This window comes from Paracoccidioides brasiliensis (assembly GCF_000150735.1).
Source record: "Paracoccidioides brasiliensis Pb18 unplaced genomic scaffold supercont2.3, whole genome shotgun sequence".
Lineage (NCBI taxonomy): Eukaryota > Fungi > Ascomycota > Eurotiomycetes > Onygenales > Ajellomycetaceae > Paracoccidioides > Paracoccidioides brasiliensis.
Window position 1 is genome coordinate 265,476 of NW_011371360.1, and position 16,677 is coordinate 282,152.

A 16,677-nucleotide genomic window follows, 5' to 3' on the forward strand; every position below is an offset into this window, starting at 1 on the left:
CAGCAAGGGCTGTTGATAGAGATTCAAAACCGTTGTTTGATAGATATTCAAAGCCGGCGTTGGTTGGAGTTGAAGAAGTTCGGGATTTTTCTACCTGTCCGAGCTGCTTATGTAAGGAACAGACCACTCATCCAACCCGCGATATCGAACACAAGTAAATAAAGTAAATAGATATATTCACAACAGCGCGAAGAACTTATGAGTATTAAACCTGGTCACTAACGGTATCAGGGTACAGCTACATCGCAATGCAGCAGCGGAAAGATGAGATTCTGGCCAAGAAGGCTAAGCTTGCAGAGCTCAAGCGTCAGCGGGAATTGCGACAAAAGGAGTTCTCACAGAACAGACAGAGTATTGAAGGATCGGAGGTGACCTCGCTCCTTGAATGTTTCACCTCGTAATATTTTCTCTATACTGACATCAAGTACATATCATAGGTTCTAGCTCCCACTCCCAGCCGCTCAGATAGCAGAGCAGAGCTCGATAGTTTTATTTCACGGCTGGTCGATCGACCTTCATCAGCAGCTTTCAAGGACGGGGTAGAATCGCCCAGGGGTCGAGGAAGTCGTCCCAATTCAGTCCTCAGTGCAAGCCAACTTAGTGGTGAGAATATCGAATCTGCAACGCCTCCATCGAGGCCCGTGCTTCTATCAATTGCAACTCAAACCACTCCATTCCCTTCCGATCTGTCCACCCCAGAACCCGTCCCCCCTAAACCCGAGATCGTCACATACAGCAAAGGTGTACAAACAGATTCATGGACAGAGCCAAGAAGTCAGTCAACAGATAGCCAATCTGATCTAGAGGGTGCTGGTTCTCCAACAACTTCCCGTGCAAGTAAGCGGTTGAGCCGGAGACAACAACCTGAGCGTGACGAGGAGATACGGGAGAGGCTACGGAAAGAGATTGAAGAAGAGATACAATCCACGAAAAAAGCGGTTGAGGATAATGCTGCACCACAATCAGCAGGAATGAGATATCCCTTGCGGACCCTTACAAATGACGAGCTCAATGCTGTTACCTCGTCGAACGATTTCTTAGATTTCGTGGAGAAGTCCAGCAAAGTCATCGAAAGAGCATTGGATGAGGAATATGACGTCCTTACAGATTATGCATTGGGTGGGGTTGGTGCAACCGATGGTGGTGAGAATGAGTATGGTGGTAGTAAACGGAGAGGAATTGAGGAGTTGGTTCAATTCTACGATGAGCGATGGAGCAAGAAACGAGTGATAAGTGATATCAACTTTTCTCCAAAGGTGAGTCTACCTCATATGACATCTCAAGCTGTCTAGATTGACTAGAACTGAAATAACTTCACCTACAGTTCCCAGAATTGGTCCTGGCTTCCTACACGAATAACGTTACCGCTCCGCACGATCCCAATGGTATAGTCCAAGTATGGAATCTCCATCTCCATTCAAGACCAGAATACGTCTTTCATTCCATGTCAGACATCCTAACTGCGAAATTCTCCCCCTTCCACCCAAACCTCATTGTAGGCGGCTCGTACTCCGGTCAAGTCCTATTATGGGACATCAGATCATCTCGCGCAGGAGGCGGCGCCCCCGTCCAAAAAACCCCACTAACAGGATCTGGCCACACCCACCCGGTCTACAACATCTCCATCGTCGGCACCCAAAACGCCCACAACATCATCACCGCTTCGACAGACGGGGTCGTTTGTGCCTGGACCGTCGACATGCTCTCCCAACCCCAAGAATACCTCGAACTCACCACCCCGCCTCCGTCCAAAACAGAAGACCTCGCCCCAACCACTATGACATTTCCCCAATCAGACCCAACCTTCTTCCTCGTCGGCACAGAAGAGGGCGCCATTTACCCCTGTCACCGCTATGACCGTGCAGGCGCCAAAGCAGGAACGGACCACCGTCTCTCATACCGCGGGCATGCCGCCCCGGTCATGTCCACAGCCTTTCACCCAGCATGCGGAGCAGTTGACCTAGGCGACCTAATGCTCAGTTCTAGTCTGGACTGGAGCGTGAAACTCTGGCGCGTACGCCCACCCGCTGTAACCAATACATCAGGGACGTCAGCCACAAGCCCGGCCCAAGTGGTCTCGCCCGTCCTGGACCTGAATCGTGAAGATGTCGTTTACGACGCGCGATGGTCCCCGCATCGACCTGGCGTCTTTGCCCTGGTTGATGGCGCTGGGTTCGTTGAGGTGTGGGACCTGTGCACAGACACGGAGGTGTATGCGGCACGCGAGGCGCCGACGAAGGCACGCAATGCAGTTATTGAGCAGAGTTTGAATAAAGTTGCATGGGAGGAGAGGGATGGCCGTCGCCTGGCGACGGGTGGGCTTGACGGGGTTTTGACGGTGTTTGAGGTTGGGAAGGATTTGAGTGGAGGTCCTGATGAAGTGCCTGTTGAGCAGTGGTCGGGTATGAAGAGGCTCGTGGGGAAGTTGGAGCAGGGGAGGGATTGAACGGAAGGGGATTTTATTTTCTTTCTTTCTTTATATCTTTAAATCTTGGCTTTGTCTCCTCCGTCTAGGGAATCTGATATCTTTTGTTCAACAGACATATAACCTATGTACTTCTTTCCCTGTTATTTCATGTTCGATCTCATTTCTTTATTTCACTTCTCTTCACTACATCAGATCAGGATCACCACAGTTATTCCGGTGTTTTTCTTTTCAGACTCTTGTCAATTTATGTATGCTTTCCTAACGTCAATTTTATTTTTGTTCCAATGGTGTCTCATGCGATCCCCAACCAAGATCTACAAAATACCCAAATCATTTTCATGTTTTTCCCTTTTCAAATAGGATAGCTTAAATTCTAGATATCTATGATCTCATTCCATGATCATAAACATAAACTACGGCATAACGACCTATCCTCCTCAGCCAATTCCTCATTAATACATATATATACTAATATATCTTTATAAAGTCCGGACCCATCTCAAAGCTAATAGAGGACCAAAGGAAATTCGTACAAACTGTTTCCCAGCACCCAGCCTTGATTTTAACTGAATATATATAAACACAAAAGAGATGTTAATAGCCAGGATATTTATTAATAAGTATAACGAAACCCAACCTACGAGCAGGAGATGTTAGCATGATGACCTCGAACAAAGCAGTGGAGAAAAGGAACATACCACCCCCTCAATTATTTTCTCGTTTGCCCTTTGTCGTTGATTCATAACGTAAAAGTACGTTGAGAACAACGAGGACAATTGCAATCATCAGCGCATGGGAGCTAAATAATTTCAACCCTTAGGTTAGTCCGTATTTCCAGATAAACCCAAAAAGGAACATCAAACGCTCATAATTTCCTCAATGAAAATGAATCATAATCGCGAATTCCAAATTTAATTAGATTTTCACTTACACAATAGAACCCAAACCGCCGTCTCATACGTCAGCGCCTCGCTAGATCTCACAATAAAACTGTCCGCAATGCCCCCGAGACCTTTAGAGGCAGTCACTGAAGCCGCAACGGTGGCCCGTTTCCACTGGCCAACGATGTTGTTCGCCAGGTAAGCGTTCAGGGCAGCCCAGTTGGAAACATACGCACCCGTGGAGAGGAATGTGCCTATTGAGCGGACAGTGACTTGCTTGGAAGTTGGGAAGCCAAGTATTAGGAAGCCGGCAATAAAGCTGAGGGAGTTAAAGAAGATGAGGGGTCCGCGGAGGCGCAGTTTGTCCCCCAGTAAGGAGGTGAGGAGGACGGGGATGACGGCGTAGTAGTATGGCTGGATGAGCAGGGCCAGTTAAATGCCAGGCCTCTTTCTGGTTGGGTTGAGTTATAGTGGGTATCACTGTACATATGGCGGAGTTAGGTTGAGCTTAGGTTGGTTAAACTCACAGGTGCAGAAAGTAGAATGGACTTGTTTGCATCAAAGCCCATGCCCGGATGATTGGCAGAAAGTATGATAGGGAGGTTGACACCAGGTTCAAGAGGAAGAAGAGAAAACTGAATCTGTACAGTTTGAAATCGAGAAAATGAGCCTGGATCTTGGACACGGAAAATGGCACCGGGAGTGCGTCTTTTCTGTCTTTCTGGATCCTCCCTGTTACTCTCTCCGCTTCCGACTCAGTAAAGAAGCGGAAGCTTCGGTGCGCATTTTCAGGGAAATCAATCATCCACCAGGATGTGGTGATGCCCACAAAAATGGTAATAAGGCCGTTGACCAGGAACATCCACCGTCACCCCTCAAGCCCAGCTTGGCCATCAAGATGATTTAAGCCGAAAATCATAATGTCCCCAGATGCCAGAACTAGAACCTCTCCAGCCTGCAGAAAAGCAAAACGGAGCTGCTGCTCTTCCCATGTATACCAGCTACTGATCAGATACGTCAGACCCGGACAGACCCCAGACATTGGAAATGCCCAAAAGGATCCGGAGGACAATCATCTGTCTCCAACTTTGTATAAAAGTCGTGCACATAGTAATCAGGCCAAAGAACATAGTGATCAGAGAGAACCATATGCGGGGGCTAATGAAGCGGACTGCGACTGTGGATGGACGCTTGAAAGACAACACTTGAGAGGGTGAAAATAGAGATAGCTACTGAGTACCGAGTTCCCTCCAGCGAGAGATCGGTCGTCATGCTAGTTACCGAGCCTGAGGAAATGATGCCGGAATCTAGCAGGTTGAAACTGCATATGATTCCAGCAATGGTACATAGTCGAATATCTACCTTCAGACGCAGTCTGCGCTCCACTTGCTTCTCTTGAGCTCTGTTTAAAGTTTCATTTTCAGCCTCGACAGTAGAAATACTCTCCCCGACTCCTTGGCCTTTGCCGGGACTTGTACCCAGCGCTCCCAGGGCGAAAAGGGGCATTTTTCAGCCATCTGCAAAATGTGCAAGCGGGAATTGATGCTCTCGAAAAGGCGGAGAAAAAGTGATCGTTAACAGGAACAGGAACATCGTTGTCAATTTATGAAGACCCCAGACAGGCGAATGCGAGTATTTCAATTGCGACCGGCCGGAATGGCCGAGGTTAAACAGAAAGCTGGATAATGAAGATAAGAACAATAAAGAAGAATAAAAAATTAATCACAGTTCTGAGTATTCAGCACCGTCACAACCACTGAGAAGGTTATTCAGACATGGACATGGACATAGATGTGAACATTAAGGCCTGTCTACTCAATCCCCAGAGCTTTTTGAGAAAAAGAAGTTTAGTATTAACTGTCATAGCTCAGTCTAAAGTCAAGATGATAAACAAGAAAAAAAAAGTTTCAATTCATCAACCTAACTAGGTAGCTGTGACAAGAATACTAAAATGATGATTAGAATATGAAATGAATGAGCAACTGGATATAAAGAGGCACTTGAGAATTGAAGAAGAGCAATTTTTTAGAGCAGAGCAAATCAATCTTAATTCATATTACAAGTAGCAGCACTGTAACACTTATCTTCTTAGTTAAATAGAATATATGCAATGATTAAAGATCTACTACTAAGCTTAAATATGAAAAATATAAATCATAATAAGTTTTGCTCTTTGAAAAAAAAAAAAAAATTTAAGTTCATTAATAGATATTACTATTAGTGATCTTTCTAAGAAAGAAGAAAAAACTACATATATTCAAAAGCTACAAAAGTTTAATAAGAATGATTTTTTACTTATATAGTCAGATGATTTAAAAAGTAAACAGGAATATTTAGAAGTTGATATAGAACATATCTTAAATTAATTCAAAGTATAAGTTATATTTCTAGAATTTAAAAAGCGAATATGAGATTTTTAATATTTATAATTTAGACAACTTTTATCATAATTATTTTATAATAATATTAGTTAAGTTTTTAAATAATTTCTATTACAATTATAAAATTATAATTAAAGATAAATTAATAATATATATTATATTTAAATATATTATATTTAAATATATTAATAAATTTTTTACTAAATTATAATATAAATAATTAATATTTTTAGTAGCTATTAAAATATTTAATTTTAATATAACTTGTAAAAATAAAATATTTGAAATTTATATTAAAAATATTTAAAAAAAATATATAAGTATATTAAACAATAAAAAGAAATATCATAAGACAATAAATATGTATAAAGCAGAAAAGCAACTGCAGAATTGAACTAATATGTTGAAAATAAGTGAATCCCTTGGTTGAGGCGGGCTGCTGGGTGGCACTTTGGCGTGGGAAATCAAGGGCCGTTGGGTTCGGGTACCTCAAATCTGAAGAGACAATTTAAATTATCGGGTACTCTGTACGTTGTTTGTTGTTTCTGGCCCTGCTGGTTGGTACCTTCGGCACCAGCAGTTAAACTAGCCGTGGAACCTACCCCACATATAAAATTGCCACCATTTCTGGGCTAGATATTCATGTACGGAGTACGGAAGTTATACAACTGCAATAATGCAAGTTTGTTGGAACTAGCCACTCGTTAGCAACCTCCCTCTGGGGGTTTCCTATGTTTGTAAGGACGCGCATTCTCAACACCAGGTTCCTCTGTAGAACCATAACCAGCTCATGTATGTGTAGTCACAAAATTTTTGATGAGCTGTCACATGATGTATAAATCAATGTTCTCAATATATAATATCGTTATATATTCCTTTCGATGAAGGCCGGGGAAGAGGAAATCCAAGCAATACGCGCTGTATTAGTCAGGGGCTATACTTTCGGCAAACTCCACAGCCCCCAAAAGCTTCAAAATCTACAAATTGGGACTTATTTCATTGCCCAGGTATCTAGATACTAAGTGAAAACAACAATATGCCCTCTGTGCAAGCTTCAATAAAGGTCAGCGAGGCCACTTGTAGCTCTATGAAATAGCTTCCGCAGCCTGCTAAAAACCTCCTCCCTTTTGTCGCGTGGTCACCGTCAGCTTTCGAGTGGCTGGACACGAGGACCGGTTATTGTTATTATTGGCTTTAACAAGTCACTCTGACTAGTAAACGCCGCGCCTGACCAGCAAGCCCCCCCCCTTCAGTGACAGTGTGACCGCCTACAGCTCCACGCCGCTCCTGTCGAGTCTTTTTTGCTACCCGCACTGGGTTTGCTTCGCGGTCCGGGCAAATGGAGCTTGGGCTTGGCCTGCTCGTCTCCTCTTCCTTAAATATTATTTATATACTTGCCCCCCCCTCAAGCGGGTTTCAACAATACAATAATATTTAATCGCAAGGGAAAGATCGGAATAATTAGACTTCTCTGTTCTCCTCTGCTTTCTTCATGTAGGTATGGTTCTTTTAATCCATATAATACTTAATACTCTTTGACTGCTCAGTTTTCCTCTTCTGCCTTCGCGACTTTGGAACCGCAAGGGGCTAATTTCCTGAGAAAGCAGAACACACACTCTTGATCAAACCAGCGTTAAATTACCAAATCATCCTTCATTTTGTCTTAGTCATTAAATCATTTAATACCGCCAACCGAACCCTATTATCCGCATCAAGCTTAAAATGGTCGAATACATTCCACCCCCAGATCCTCGAATTCTCATCCCTCCTCTCCTCGCCTGTCTTGCTGCCGCCTGTACCTCCCCCAAACCTCCTCCTGCTTTGCTCTCGTTGCTTTCACCAATTCTTCGCCAACGCGTACAGATCCTGAGCTCTAGTCCACAGCCTTCTTCAGATTCATGGCTACAACTGTTATGTTGGGATTCTAGTAAAGCAGTAGAGGTTCAAAAAATTGTTGATGCCACCACGTTCGAAGTTCACCCTGTTTCTGGAGAGATCGAAATCTCCGATGACGTCCGGATCACGTATAAGCGCCTAGACTCGGAGACCCTTCGATCGAAACTCCTGATCGATGAATACGATCTTATAGTGCTTTACGTATGGTGTTCCGCGGATCAAGAGGGGGACGGACCATGTTGGAAGGTTGCAGAAGTCCTGCCAGGCCATAGTCTATGTGAGGAGGCGGCTACCTGGTCAGAAACAGTCGAAGAGGCAAATGAATACAAACGGCTGAACATGCTGAAGGCAGCGTCGCATGAAAGAGATAAAGTGTATAATGGCGTGTCCAAATCTACCCAACCCCAGCTAGTGGAGCCCGAGGAGGGAGAGGAGGACGATGATGACTACTGGGCGCAATATGACAATACGCCTGGCAGGACACCAGCAAAGCGATCTCCCGCACCAAACCAGGCTCGATATAACGGCATTGGCCCCGAGCACACCGCTTCGAATTCGTACTTTGCCAGATACAACGAAGTACAACCTGCTTTGGACAATGACGACCCTTCTGTCAACCGGAGTGGGATCGGGGAGTCGACCTTGAGCGGCAACGCATTTGGTTCTATCTTTCAACGGCAATCAGAGGAGCTTCTAGCTGAACAACGCAGCGCAGCCCCGCTCTACCAAAACGGCAACCATTCCATGGACTCTCGCCTACCCTTAAACCACCCGAGGCCCTCGTCGGCGTCCTCTGGCGATTCAGAGACTGTCAGCAAGCTCGAGAAGACGGCGGAGTACCAGTCTGTCTCAGAGATGGGAGTGAAGCACCATATCTCGTCGAATATCAAGAGTCTTTTTAGGCTGGCGAGGGCTACAGGGTTGTCGAAGGCGGAATTTGACGCTCTTGTGAGGAGGGAGTTGGACTGTCTTAGTTTGATGGATGATGATGACGCTGATGAAGATGATGATGGCCGAGGCGTTTAGGCATGTATACTCCTGGCAGTTCTGTTATATCTTGAGCATTTTCATGGCGGATAGCATGTTTTTGTTTTATGTGCATTTTTCATATATACTGCCATCTTACAGTGCATGTAATTGGATATCATGGAGATGTATGTATGTATGTATGTATGTATGTATGTATATTTACATGTAGAATACATTATATACACCTCATACATCCATATGCAGCATTGGATACTCAGCATAACCATTCATTACTTCATCTAAGTATTTGGGTTCCCCCCCGAAACATTGCTCTGCTTCCAAGGTTCAGTCCGTGATTTTCGCTAGGCTGCTTCAGGTTACTCCTACCAGTCAAACCCAAACAGCTGGAGCGAAACCACCTAAACATTAATTAGTGTCTAAGGAACCCTTGATATATTTATTTCATTCTCTTATCCAACACAATCACGCCAGAACCTGCCCCTTTGAAACCGAGTAATTTTCCAATCCTCTTCTCGACGCTCTTTTACCATGCCAATTTAATTGATATTTGCCCGTGTTTCGTAAGTCGTCCAATTCATCGTTTTACTCTCGGCTTGTCTACTATCCCCCTCTGTTGCCAGTAAAAGGCTGACGTGTCTGTCTGTTCGTCCAGCTCTATATTCTACTAACCTTCCCCATTGCCCCTCTTCGTTTTCGAACTTGGTCTTTCTGCCGTAACCATGACTTCTGCTCCCCCGAGCCTCCGGCAGCGAGCGGGAAAGAAACCCGCAGGCGTCAAAGAGGAACAGCGAGCAAGCAGCCCGCCGTCCACGAATCCGGCAAAAATGCCCGCTTCTACACCTGCACAATGGCACTACAGAATCGCCATGGTGGTCCTGACGCTGCTGGCATTTTCAACGCGCTTTGCGAACCTAAGCTACCCCAATGAAGTTGTGTTTGATGAGGTACACTTTGGAAAGGTTAGTACTATGCCTGCTTTGAGTCCTTGTGCGATTGCCCCCCTTTTCCCCCAGAACAGTTTTGGATGATCTACCGTTATACTACCGTTGACTTATGCTGCTGCCATTGAATAGTTTGCCTCATACTACCTTCGACGCACCTATTTCTTCGATGTCCACCCGCCATTTGGGAAGCTCCTGTTTGCTCTCATGGGCTGGCTGGTGGGATACGATGGGCATTACCTCTTCGAGAACATTGGAGAGTCGTACATAGAAAATAGGGTCCCGTATGTCGCTCTTCGGGCCATGCCAGCTATTCAAGGCTCTCTAACGATCCCCGTGGTTTTCCTAATCATGTGGGAGTCCGGCTACTCCCTGCCAGCCTGCGTTCTATCTGCAGGGCTGGTCTTGTTCGACAATGCGCATGTTGGGGAGGATAGGCTCATTCTGCTAGATGCGACGCTAGTTCTGACAATGGCACTGAGCATCCTCTGTTACATCAAATTCTACAAATTGAGACATGAGCCATTTGGCCGTAAGTGGTGGAAATGGCTGCTGCTGACCGGAATCTCGTTGAGCTGTGTGATTTCAACTAAATACGTTGGTGCCTTTACCTTTTTGACTGTTGGGGCCGCTGTCTTGATAGATCTGTGGGATTTGCTTGATGTGAACCGCCGTGGAGGTTCTCTGTCTCTGGTCGAATTCACCAAACACTTTGCCGCTCGGACAGCTGCGCTGATCATTTTGCCGTTTTTCTTTTATCTGTTCTGGTTCCAGGTTCACTTTGTGATTCTTAACAGGTCTGGCCCAGGCGATGACTTTATGAGCCCTGAGTTCCAGCAGACTCTCGGCGACAATGTGATGACTTTGAAATCGGTTGGAATTGACTACTATGACCATATCACCCTCCGACACAAGGGTACCAAGACATATCTGCACAGCCATAACGAACATTACCCCCTGCGTTATGAGGACGGTCGCATTTCCAGCCAAGGTCAACAAGTTACTGGTTACCCTTACAATGATACCAATAATCATTGGGAGATCCTTCCTGCAGCTCCATTTGATGCCAACGACCGACTTGGACATCGCGTTAAACATGGTGACATTGTCCAGCTTCATCATCTTCGAACGGATACTATTCTTCTGACTCACGACGTGGCTTCCCCGTATTTCCCGACGAACCAAGAATTCACCACCGTCTCGCGGGAATTGGCGGATGGCGATCGCCACAATGATACCTTGTTTGAGATCAGGATCGAGAAAGCAAAACCTGGCCAGGAATTCAAAACAATGTCTAGTCTTTTCAAACTTGTCCATGTGCCTACGAAAGTTGCCATGTGGACTCATTCCAACCCCTTACCGGAATGGGCTTTCAGGCAGGCCGAAATAAACGGAAACAAAAACATCCAACAGTCAACCAATCTATGGTTTGTCGAGGATATTCCATCGCTAAGCCCGGAAAGCGACAGGCGAAAGCAGGAACCTCGCGTTATCAAACAACTTCCTTTTACCGTAAAGTACCTCGAGCTTCAGAGGGCAATGTTCTTCCACAACAACGCCCTAACTAACAGCCATCCCTATGCCAGCGAGCCGTTCCAATGGCCCTTCCTTCTCCGCGGAGTAAGCTTCTGGACCAAGAACGCTACTCGTGAACAAATATACTTCCTTGGCAATCCCATCGGCTGGTGGTTTGCCAGCAGTCTCCTTGCGGTGTTTGTAGGTATCATTGGTGCCGACCAACTGTCTCTCCGAAGAGGCATTGACGCTCTGGAAGAAAGTAAGAATATCATCATTTTTGCCCGCCTATATTTTAAAGATTGTTGTTCTTTGCTAACACCCTTTTCCTTCCTTATCGTACTAGTCTGGGGACCCGGCACCCGCTCCCGCCTCTACAACAGCACAGGCTTCTTCTTTCTGTGCTGGGCCGCACACTACTTCCCCTTCTACCTCATGGGCCGCCAACGCTTCCTACACCACTACCTACCCGCCCACGTTGCCTCCGCCCTCGTTGCCGGTGCCCTAATCGAATTTGTCTTCAACATCGATCCAGCAACTAACAATGATGACGCCGCGAGCACCAACTCAGCCTCGACCGCGGTGTCAAGCGCCAAAAAGGCCCTGTCAGGTCGACAGGTAAATAGACTCAAGTCACGACTGGGCCGGCAGAGTGTGATGGCTACATGGGCGGCTGTTATTGCTATTATGAGCGCGGTGATCTATGGGTTCTATTTCTTTGCGCCGTTTACGTATGGACGACCAGGTCTGGATGTTGCTGGCATTCAGGCGAGGCAGTGGTTGTCGTATGAGTTGCATTTTGCGAAGTAAAATGGAGTGCATGGTGACCGTTTGGGAGAAGGAAAACACTCTTGGTTTTTATTTTTGGTCTTTTCTTCTTTCTCCCTGGCTGTTCTCCTATGGTAAATTAAGAGGGCCTCTCTCTCTCTCTCTCTCTCTCTCTCTCTCTCTCCCCTCCCCCCCCAATCTCTCTCTCTCTCTCTCTGTGTGTGTGTGTGATACATTTCTTATCTAAAGTAACCTTCACTGTATGTACAATCAAAAGATTTCTGTTCTATTTTAGCCGTTGCTGATCTTGATGTCGGACTGCATATATAATCTCCCTATCTACAAAGCAAAGAAAAGAAACGCCTTTTTACTTAGTATCTATTAATTATTCATTGAAACCACCTACTCCACCTTTCAGTGCAACGCTGAAACATTTGTAAAACTATCGTCCTAAGTTGGTTCAAGCGTTAAACCTTAAAGTTTAATGAGGTGTCCTTTTCCCTTCCAGGAATTAAACGGTAAACCATTTATGGTAAGGCGTCCCTTGTCTCTGTGCCGCGCCAGCATACTGGAAATACCAGCTGCTATTAGCGCGTTAGGTAGAGGATTGTCCCTGTTTCGAGAATAATACTCGAACTGTTTGAAGCATGGATTCCAAGTTAATAAGTATCATTTAGCTGATTCAATCATTTGAATGGAGTTCATTCGATTTGATTCGATTCCAAATTTTGTTCAGATATAGATCGGCGCAGACAAGTCGAGTCCGCACACAGCGTACCAACATCTCCATCCAATTTCAAGCCGTGGACATCTGGTGATATCCTTATTTAGGGGACATGTACTGAGGAGGGGGGTGAGAGACACAATAATGTATGAGTTTTAGGTGACCTCGAAAAACACCAAACCTGTCTTTATATTATTAATATATAAAAGGATCCATGCAAAGATGTAACGGGGATTCAGGAACGGGGTCTCCCAAAAGGGACAAGTCGGTCACGGGAACTGTTGGGGCCGGAAAATTGATACGCCGTAGTTCTTGCAGCTTGGGGCCGAAAGAGGCCGGGATGTGACGCAGCTTGGCGCCAAGGCTATGACATGGGTTTGCTGACTGAGGATTGGGTAAGCAATGAGCAAGCGCAATAATGAAACCCTCGGAAAGCTGGTGGAAGACCGAGATCTTAACCCCGTTCAGCAAGAAAAGTATGGAGTATCCTGTTGGAAATAGGTTTCCAAAAGATGCTTCTAGCACCATTGAGAATTATCAGAAAGCTTCGCGAAGGTTTTCAGAGGGAAACTATATAAACATCGGGGCAGGCCCATGAAGCAACTTCCCTCTCTTCTAATTTTCATCGCAGTAATCGTTCTATTTCTACTTTTTTTGACAACATCAAAAACTTGACCTACAGTCATATTAACCTCTCATTCCTGTCGTCTTCCTTGATGCAAAACAGCACCTCTACTCCTTCCATTCGAAACACCATTCCAGATGCAATATCTTCCATAGAGTCCATCACCCTTCACTCTTTATCCGACATGTCTGTCCCACGCGCCATCCGTATGGCATTTGCTGCCATTGAGCAAGCAGAGGGCGCAGGGGCGCGCGTTCGCAGATCAATCGGCACCGCGAAACTGCGGAATTTTAGTCCCTTCCTCATGCTTGACCACTTCACGATCGGAAAGGGTGCTGGATTCCCCGACCACCCACACCGCGGACAGGAGACAATCACATACCTGCTGTCGGGAGGGGTCGATCATGAAGACTTTGCCGGACACAAGGGCACGATTGGACCGGGTGACCTCCAATTCATGACTGCCGGCCGCGGAATAATGCATGCGGAAATGCCCCACGAGAACCCTGACGGAAGCCCCAACGTCGGCATGCAGCTGTGGGTTGATCTACCCGAGAAGCTGAAGATGTGTGAGCCGCGATACCGCGATCTTCGCGCGTCAGAGATACCAGTGGCAGACGTCGATGAGGGCAAAGTCACGGTTAAGGTTATATCCGGACAATCGCACGGAGTCGATTCGGTGCGCGATCTAGCCTACACTCCCGTTTGGATATTTGACATCACGATTCATCCCGGGGGGAAGGTTTCTCAACCCCTTCCGCAAGGTTGGAATGCATTTGCATACACTTTGGCCGGAACTACGCACTTTGGCACTGCCAGCGAATCTAATACGACTCCGGCTTCTTCACTCGGTGACCGGTCACCCGCCAAAACTGTTGGTCCGTTCCATAATGTTGTGTTCGACAAAGCTGGAGATTTTGTGGATGCATCGAATGCAGTGGAAGCGAAAGAGGACTCGCGGTTTATGCTGATTGCTGGCCAACCTCTTGATCAGAAGGTTGTGCAATATGGACCATTTGTGTTGAATAGCCAGGAGCAGGTATATCAGGCGATGCTGGATTATCAGACTCATGCCAATGGATTTGAGAGAGCGAATGGGTGGGAAAGCGAAATTGGGAAAAGGATGGGCTAGGAGCTCGTTTGAGATTGATTGAAATTGTTTTGTGTTTCGCATTCCATCTCTGTAATACTCAGAGCATATCTGCATCTGTATATATATATATATATATTTATATGCATGTATGTATGTATTTGCCTTAAGCTATTTTTTATTTTTCAGCTGTCAATGATCTAATGAGGTATGAACTGAGATTCTCCCATTCCGCAGAGAATATACCTCAAGTACCTAAATTTCAAAATATAAAGAGGAAAGTTGTTGAATTCAAAAGTCCCAGCGCACTCAGCATTCTATACTCTGTAACCCTGGAAGCTCACGCTAGACCCAAAACGGAACATGATGGAAGATGCCAACCTCCCAACCGCGACCACGCGGCAGCCGAGAACAAACATACCTACAAGAACCGAGGAAACATCAAAACCAAGCCCGATGCGGGGGGAGATGACGAAGATAGATATCTTTCCTGACGAACGTTATGACATCTACGATTATGCGCCACCCGTGAACTCGAGGGACCTCGAATCTCCAAATCAGTCGCAAGCTGTCTTGTTATATAAGTCTATTTTGACGGACCATAGCTTATCGTCTGTCTGCTCATATTTATTGACAACCGGAGGAATTGGCTATAGGACGACAGCGATTCGACATTTCAATTCTATTGAGAACACACGCGCATTCAAAATAAAAAAGTAAAAATAAAAATTAGGGGGAGTAAGCGGAAATTATGCGGGGCCATCCCCTCCTGTCGCTTTCGACCGTCCTGGCACATGCAACGTTGAGCCTGTGTGGACGGAAGCCTTTCAATGTTTATGAAGATGTCCTGGCGTTTCCACAGGTGAGACATGCTCCCGTTCTCTTGGTTGATTCGAAACGAGCAGAAGTTTATATATATATATATATAACATATTGACTAACACACAACGCTTTTGACAATCTAGTTCGAGGTTGTTTTTCCTTACGAATATATCCTTTCTTCAGAGGCTCAAGAACGGTTAGCACCTCAACAATCCCCCAAGTTTAATACTGCCACTTCCTCAATATCCGCCCCATCACCTGCCGACTCCTCCATAGTCTCGGACAGGTCCCGGCATCAGGTACCATTAAGAGATGGGACAAAAGAAGACCAACATGCACCCCCACCAGTCCTTGATGAGAAGGTTGAGAGCTACGAGGAGATGGTTCTGGATGGGATGCGATACGTTTGTACGGTACCTAAAGTGGTGACGATCAACGAGACAAAGGAGGCCGGCACTTCCCCAGCAGAACAGGAGAAGGAACTCGCACGAGCCGCTGATCGCGGGCTGGAATTACTAAGTGAAATGAAGGGGTCGTGCATGTACTACGTTGCGGGGTGGTGGTCATATTCCTTCTGCTACATGGATCAGGTGAGGCAGTTTCATGCTCTCCCGCCGGGGAATGGAGTCCCCGTTTATCCGCCTGCTGAGGATCCCACCACGAATTCCTACGTCCTAGGGAGATTCCGGAGTGAGAAGGGTGGTAACAGTGATCGTGATGCCAAGGGTAGCCAGTCGTCGTCAGGTGACAAGAAGCCTACGACTGAGGTGGCGGAGCTACAGACCAAGGGCGACTCGCGATATCTAGTGCAGCATCTGGAAGATGGCACCGTCTGCGACTTGACTGGCAGGGACCGTAAGATCGAGATCCAGTTCCACTGCCACCCGCAGTCAACGGATCATATTGGCTGGATCAAGGAAGTTTCAACCTGCACATACCTGATGATCATTTATACCCCTCGCCTGTGTAACGATGTCGCATTCCAGCCACCGAGGGAACACGATCCGAATCCGATCGTGTGCAAGGAGATTATTGAATCGGACGGTGTTGATGATTTTGAGGAGACAAAGGCTTTTCAAGAGAGTGAGGAATATCTTATAGAGGTGCAGAAGCGCCTAGGGGATAAATTGCAAGTTGTTGGAGATATACAAGTTGGAGCGATGAAGCTTGTTGGGCGGGAGGGGAAGCGGATTGAGAAGGGTAAAGTTGCGTCTGCCGGGGAGGAGAGAGTTGAAATTGTGGCTAAACGCGAGGCCGGGGAGATTCACAGGCTGTCGAAGGAGGAGCTTAAGAAGTTCAACCTTGACGTGGATAAGATTGAGACGTTGAAGAAGCAGCTGGAAGAACTTGCGGAGGGCAAGAATTGGAAATTGGAGGTTATCGAGGCAAATGGGAGATCGATGCTGCGTGGTGTGATTGAGACTGGGTCTGATGAAAATGAGGAGGCGGCGGAGAAGAAAGGGGCGGGCAAGGAGATGAAGTCAAAGGATGATGCGGAGAAGCGGAATCAAGGCAATGAGGAGGAAGGCAGTGATGAGACGTATAAAGATGAACTGTGATTTAACTCTCTTTTTATTTTATTTTATTTTTATTTTATTTTTTATTTTTTTGGCTTC

At 46.1% G+C, this 16,677-nt stretch overlaps 6 protein-coding genes across 6 annotated transcripts; 5 read left to right on the forward strand and 1 right to left on the reverse strand.

Moving 5' to 3' along the window:
- Positions 1-248: 248 nt before the first annotated feature.
- Positions 249-2,446, forward strand: PADG_02469 (uncharacterized protein; the record flags this gene model as incomplete). Its single annotated transcript, XM_010759700.1, has 3 exons — positions 249-368; positions 438-1,256; positions 1,325-2,446. The coding sequence occupies 3 exons, from the start codon at positions 249-251 to the stop codon at positions 2,444-2,446; spliced, it is 2,061 nt and encodes a 686-aa protein (XP_010758002.1).
- A 687-nt stretch (positions 2,447-3,133) lies between these two features.
- PADG_02470 (uncharacterized protein) lies at positions 3,134-4,815 on the reverse strand (the record flags this gene model as incomplete). The annotated part of the gene is made up of 6 exons (XM_010759701.1): positions 3,134-3,227; positions 3,356-3,723; positions 3,837-4,056; positions 4,182-4,264; positions 4,326-4,395; positions 4,550-4,815. 6 exons carry the CDS (start codon positions 4,813-4,815, stop codon positions 3,134-3,136), a joined length of 1,101 nt encoding a protein of 366 aa, XP_010758003.1.
- A 2,597-nt stretch (positions 4,816-7,412) lies between these two features.
- Positions 7,413-8,612, forward strand: PADG_02471 (uncharacterized protein; the record flags this gene model as incomplete). The annotated part of the gene is made up of 1 exon (XM_010760168.1): positions 7,413-8,612. The coding sequence occupies one exon, from the start codon at positions 7,413-7,415 to the stop codon at positions 8,610-8,612; it is 1,200 nt and encodes a 399-aa protein (XP_010758470.1).
- Positions 8,613-9,295: 683 nt separating this feature from the next.
- PADG_02472 (dolichyl-phosphate-mannose-protein mannosyltransferase) lies at positions 9,296-11,842 on the forward strand (the record flags this gene model as incomplete). The annotated part of the gene is made up of 3 exons (XM_010760169.1): positions 9,296-9,535; positions 9,650-11,294; positions 11,379-11,842. 3 exons carry the CDS (start codon positions 9,296-9,298, stop codon positions 11,840-11,842), a joined length of 2,349 nt encoding a protein of 782 aa, XP_010758471.1.
- A 1,084-nt stretch (positions 11,843-12,926) lies between these two features.
- On the forward strand, positions 12,927-14,281 carry PADG_02473 (uncharacterized protein; the record flags this gene model as incomplete). Its single annotated transcript, XM_010759702.1, has 2 exons — positions 12,927-13,000; positions 13,156-14,281. The coding sequence occupies 2 exons, from the start codon at positions 12,927-12,929 to the stop codon at positions 14,279-14,281; spliced, it is 1,200 nt and encodes a 399-aa protein (XP_010758004.1).
- Positions 14,282-14,990: 709 nt separating this feature from the next.
- On the forward strand, positions 14,991-16,620 carry PADG_02474 (uncharacterized protein; the record flags this gene model as incomplete). The annotated part of the gene is made up of 2 exons (XM_010760170.1): positions 14,991-15,101; positions 15,205-16,620. The coding sequence occupies 2 exons, from the start codon at positions 14,991-14,993 to the stop codon at positions 16,618-16,620; spliced, it is 1,527 nt and encodes a 508-aa protein (XP_010758472.1).
- Positions 16,621-16,677: the final 57 nt, after the last annotated feature.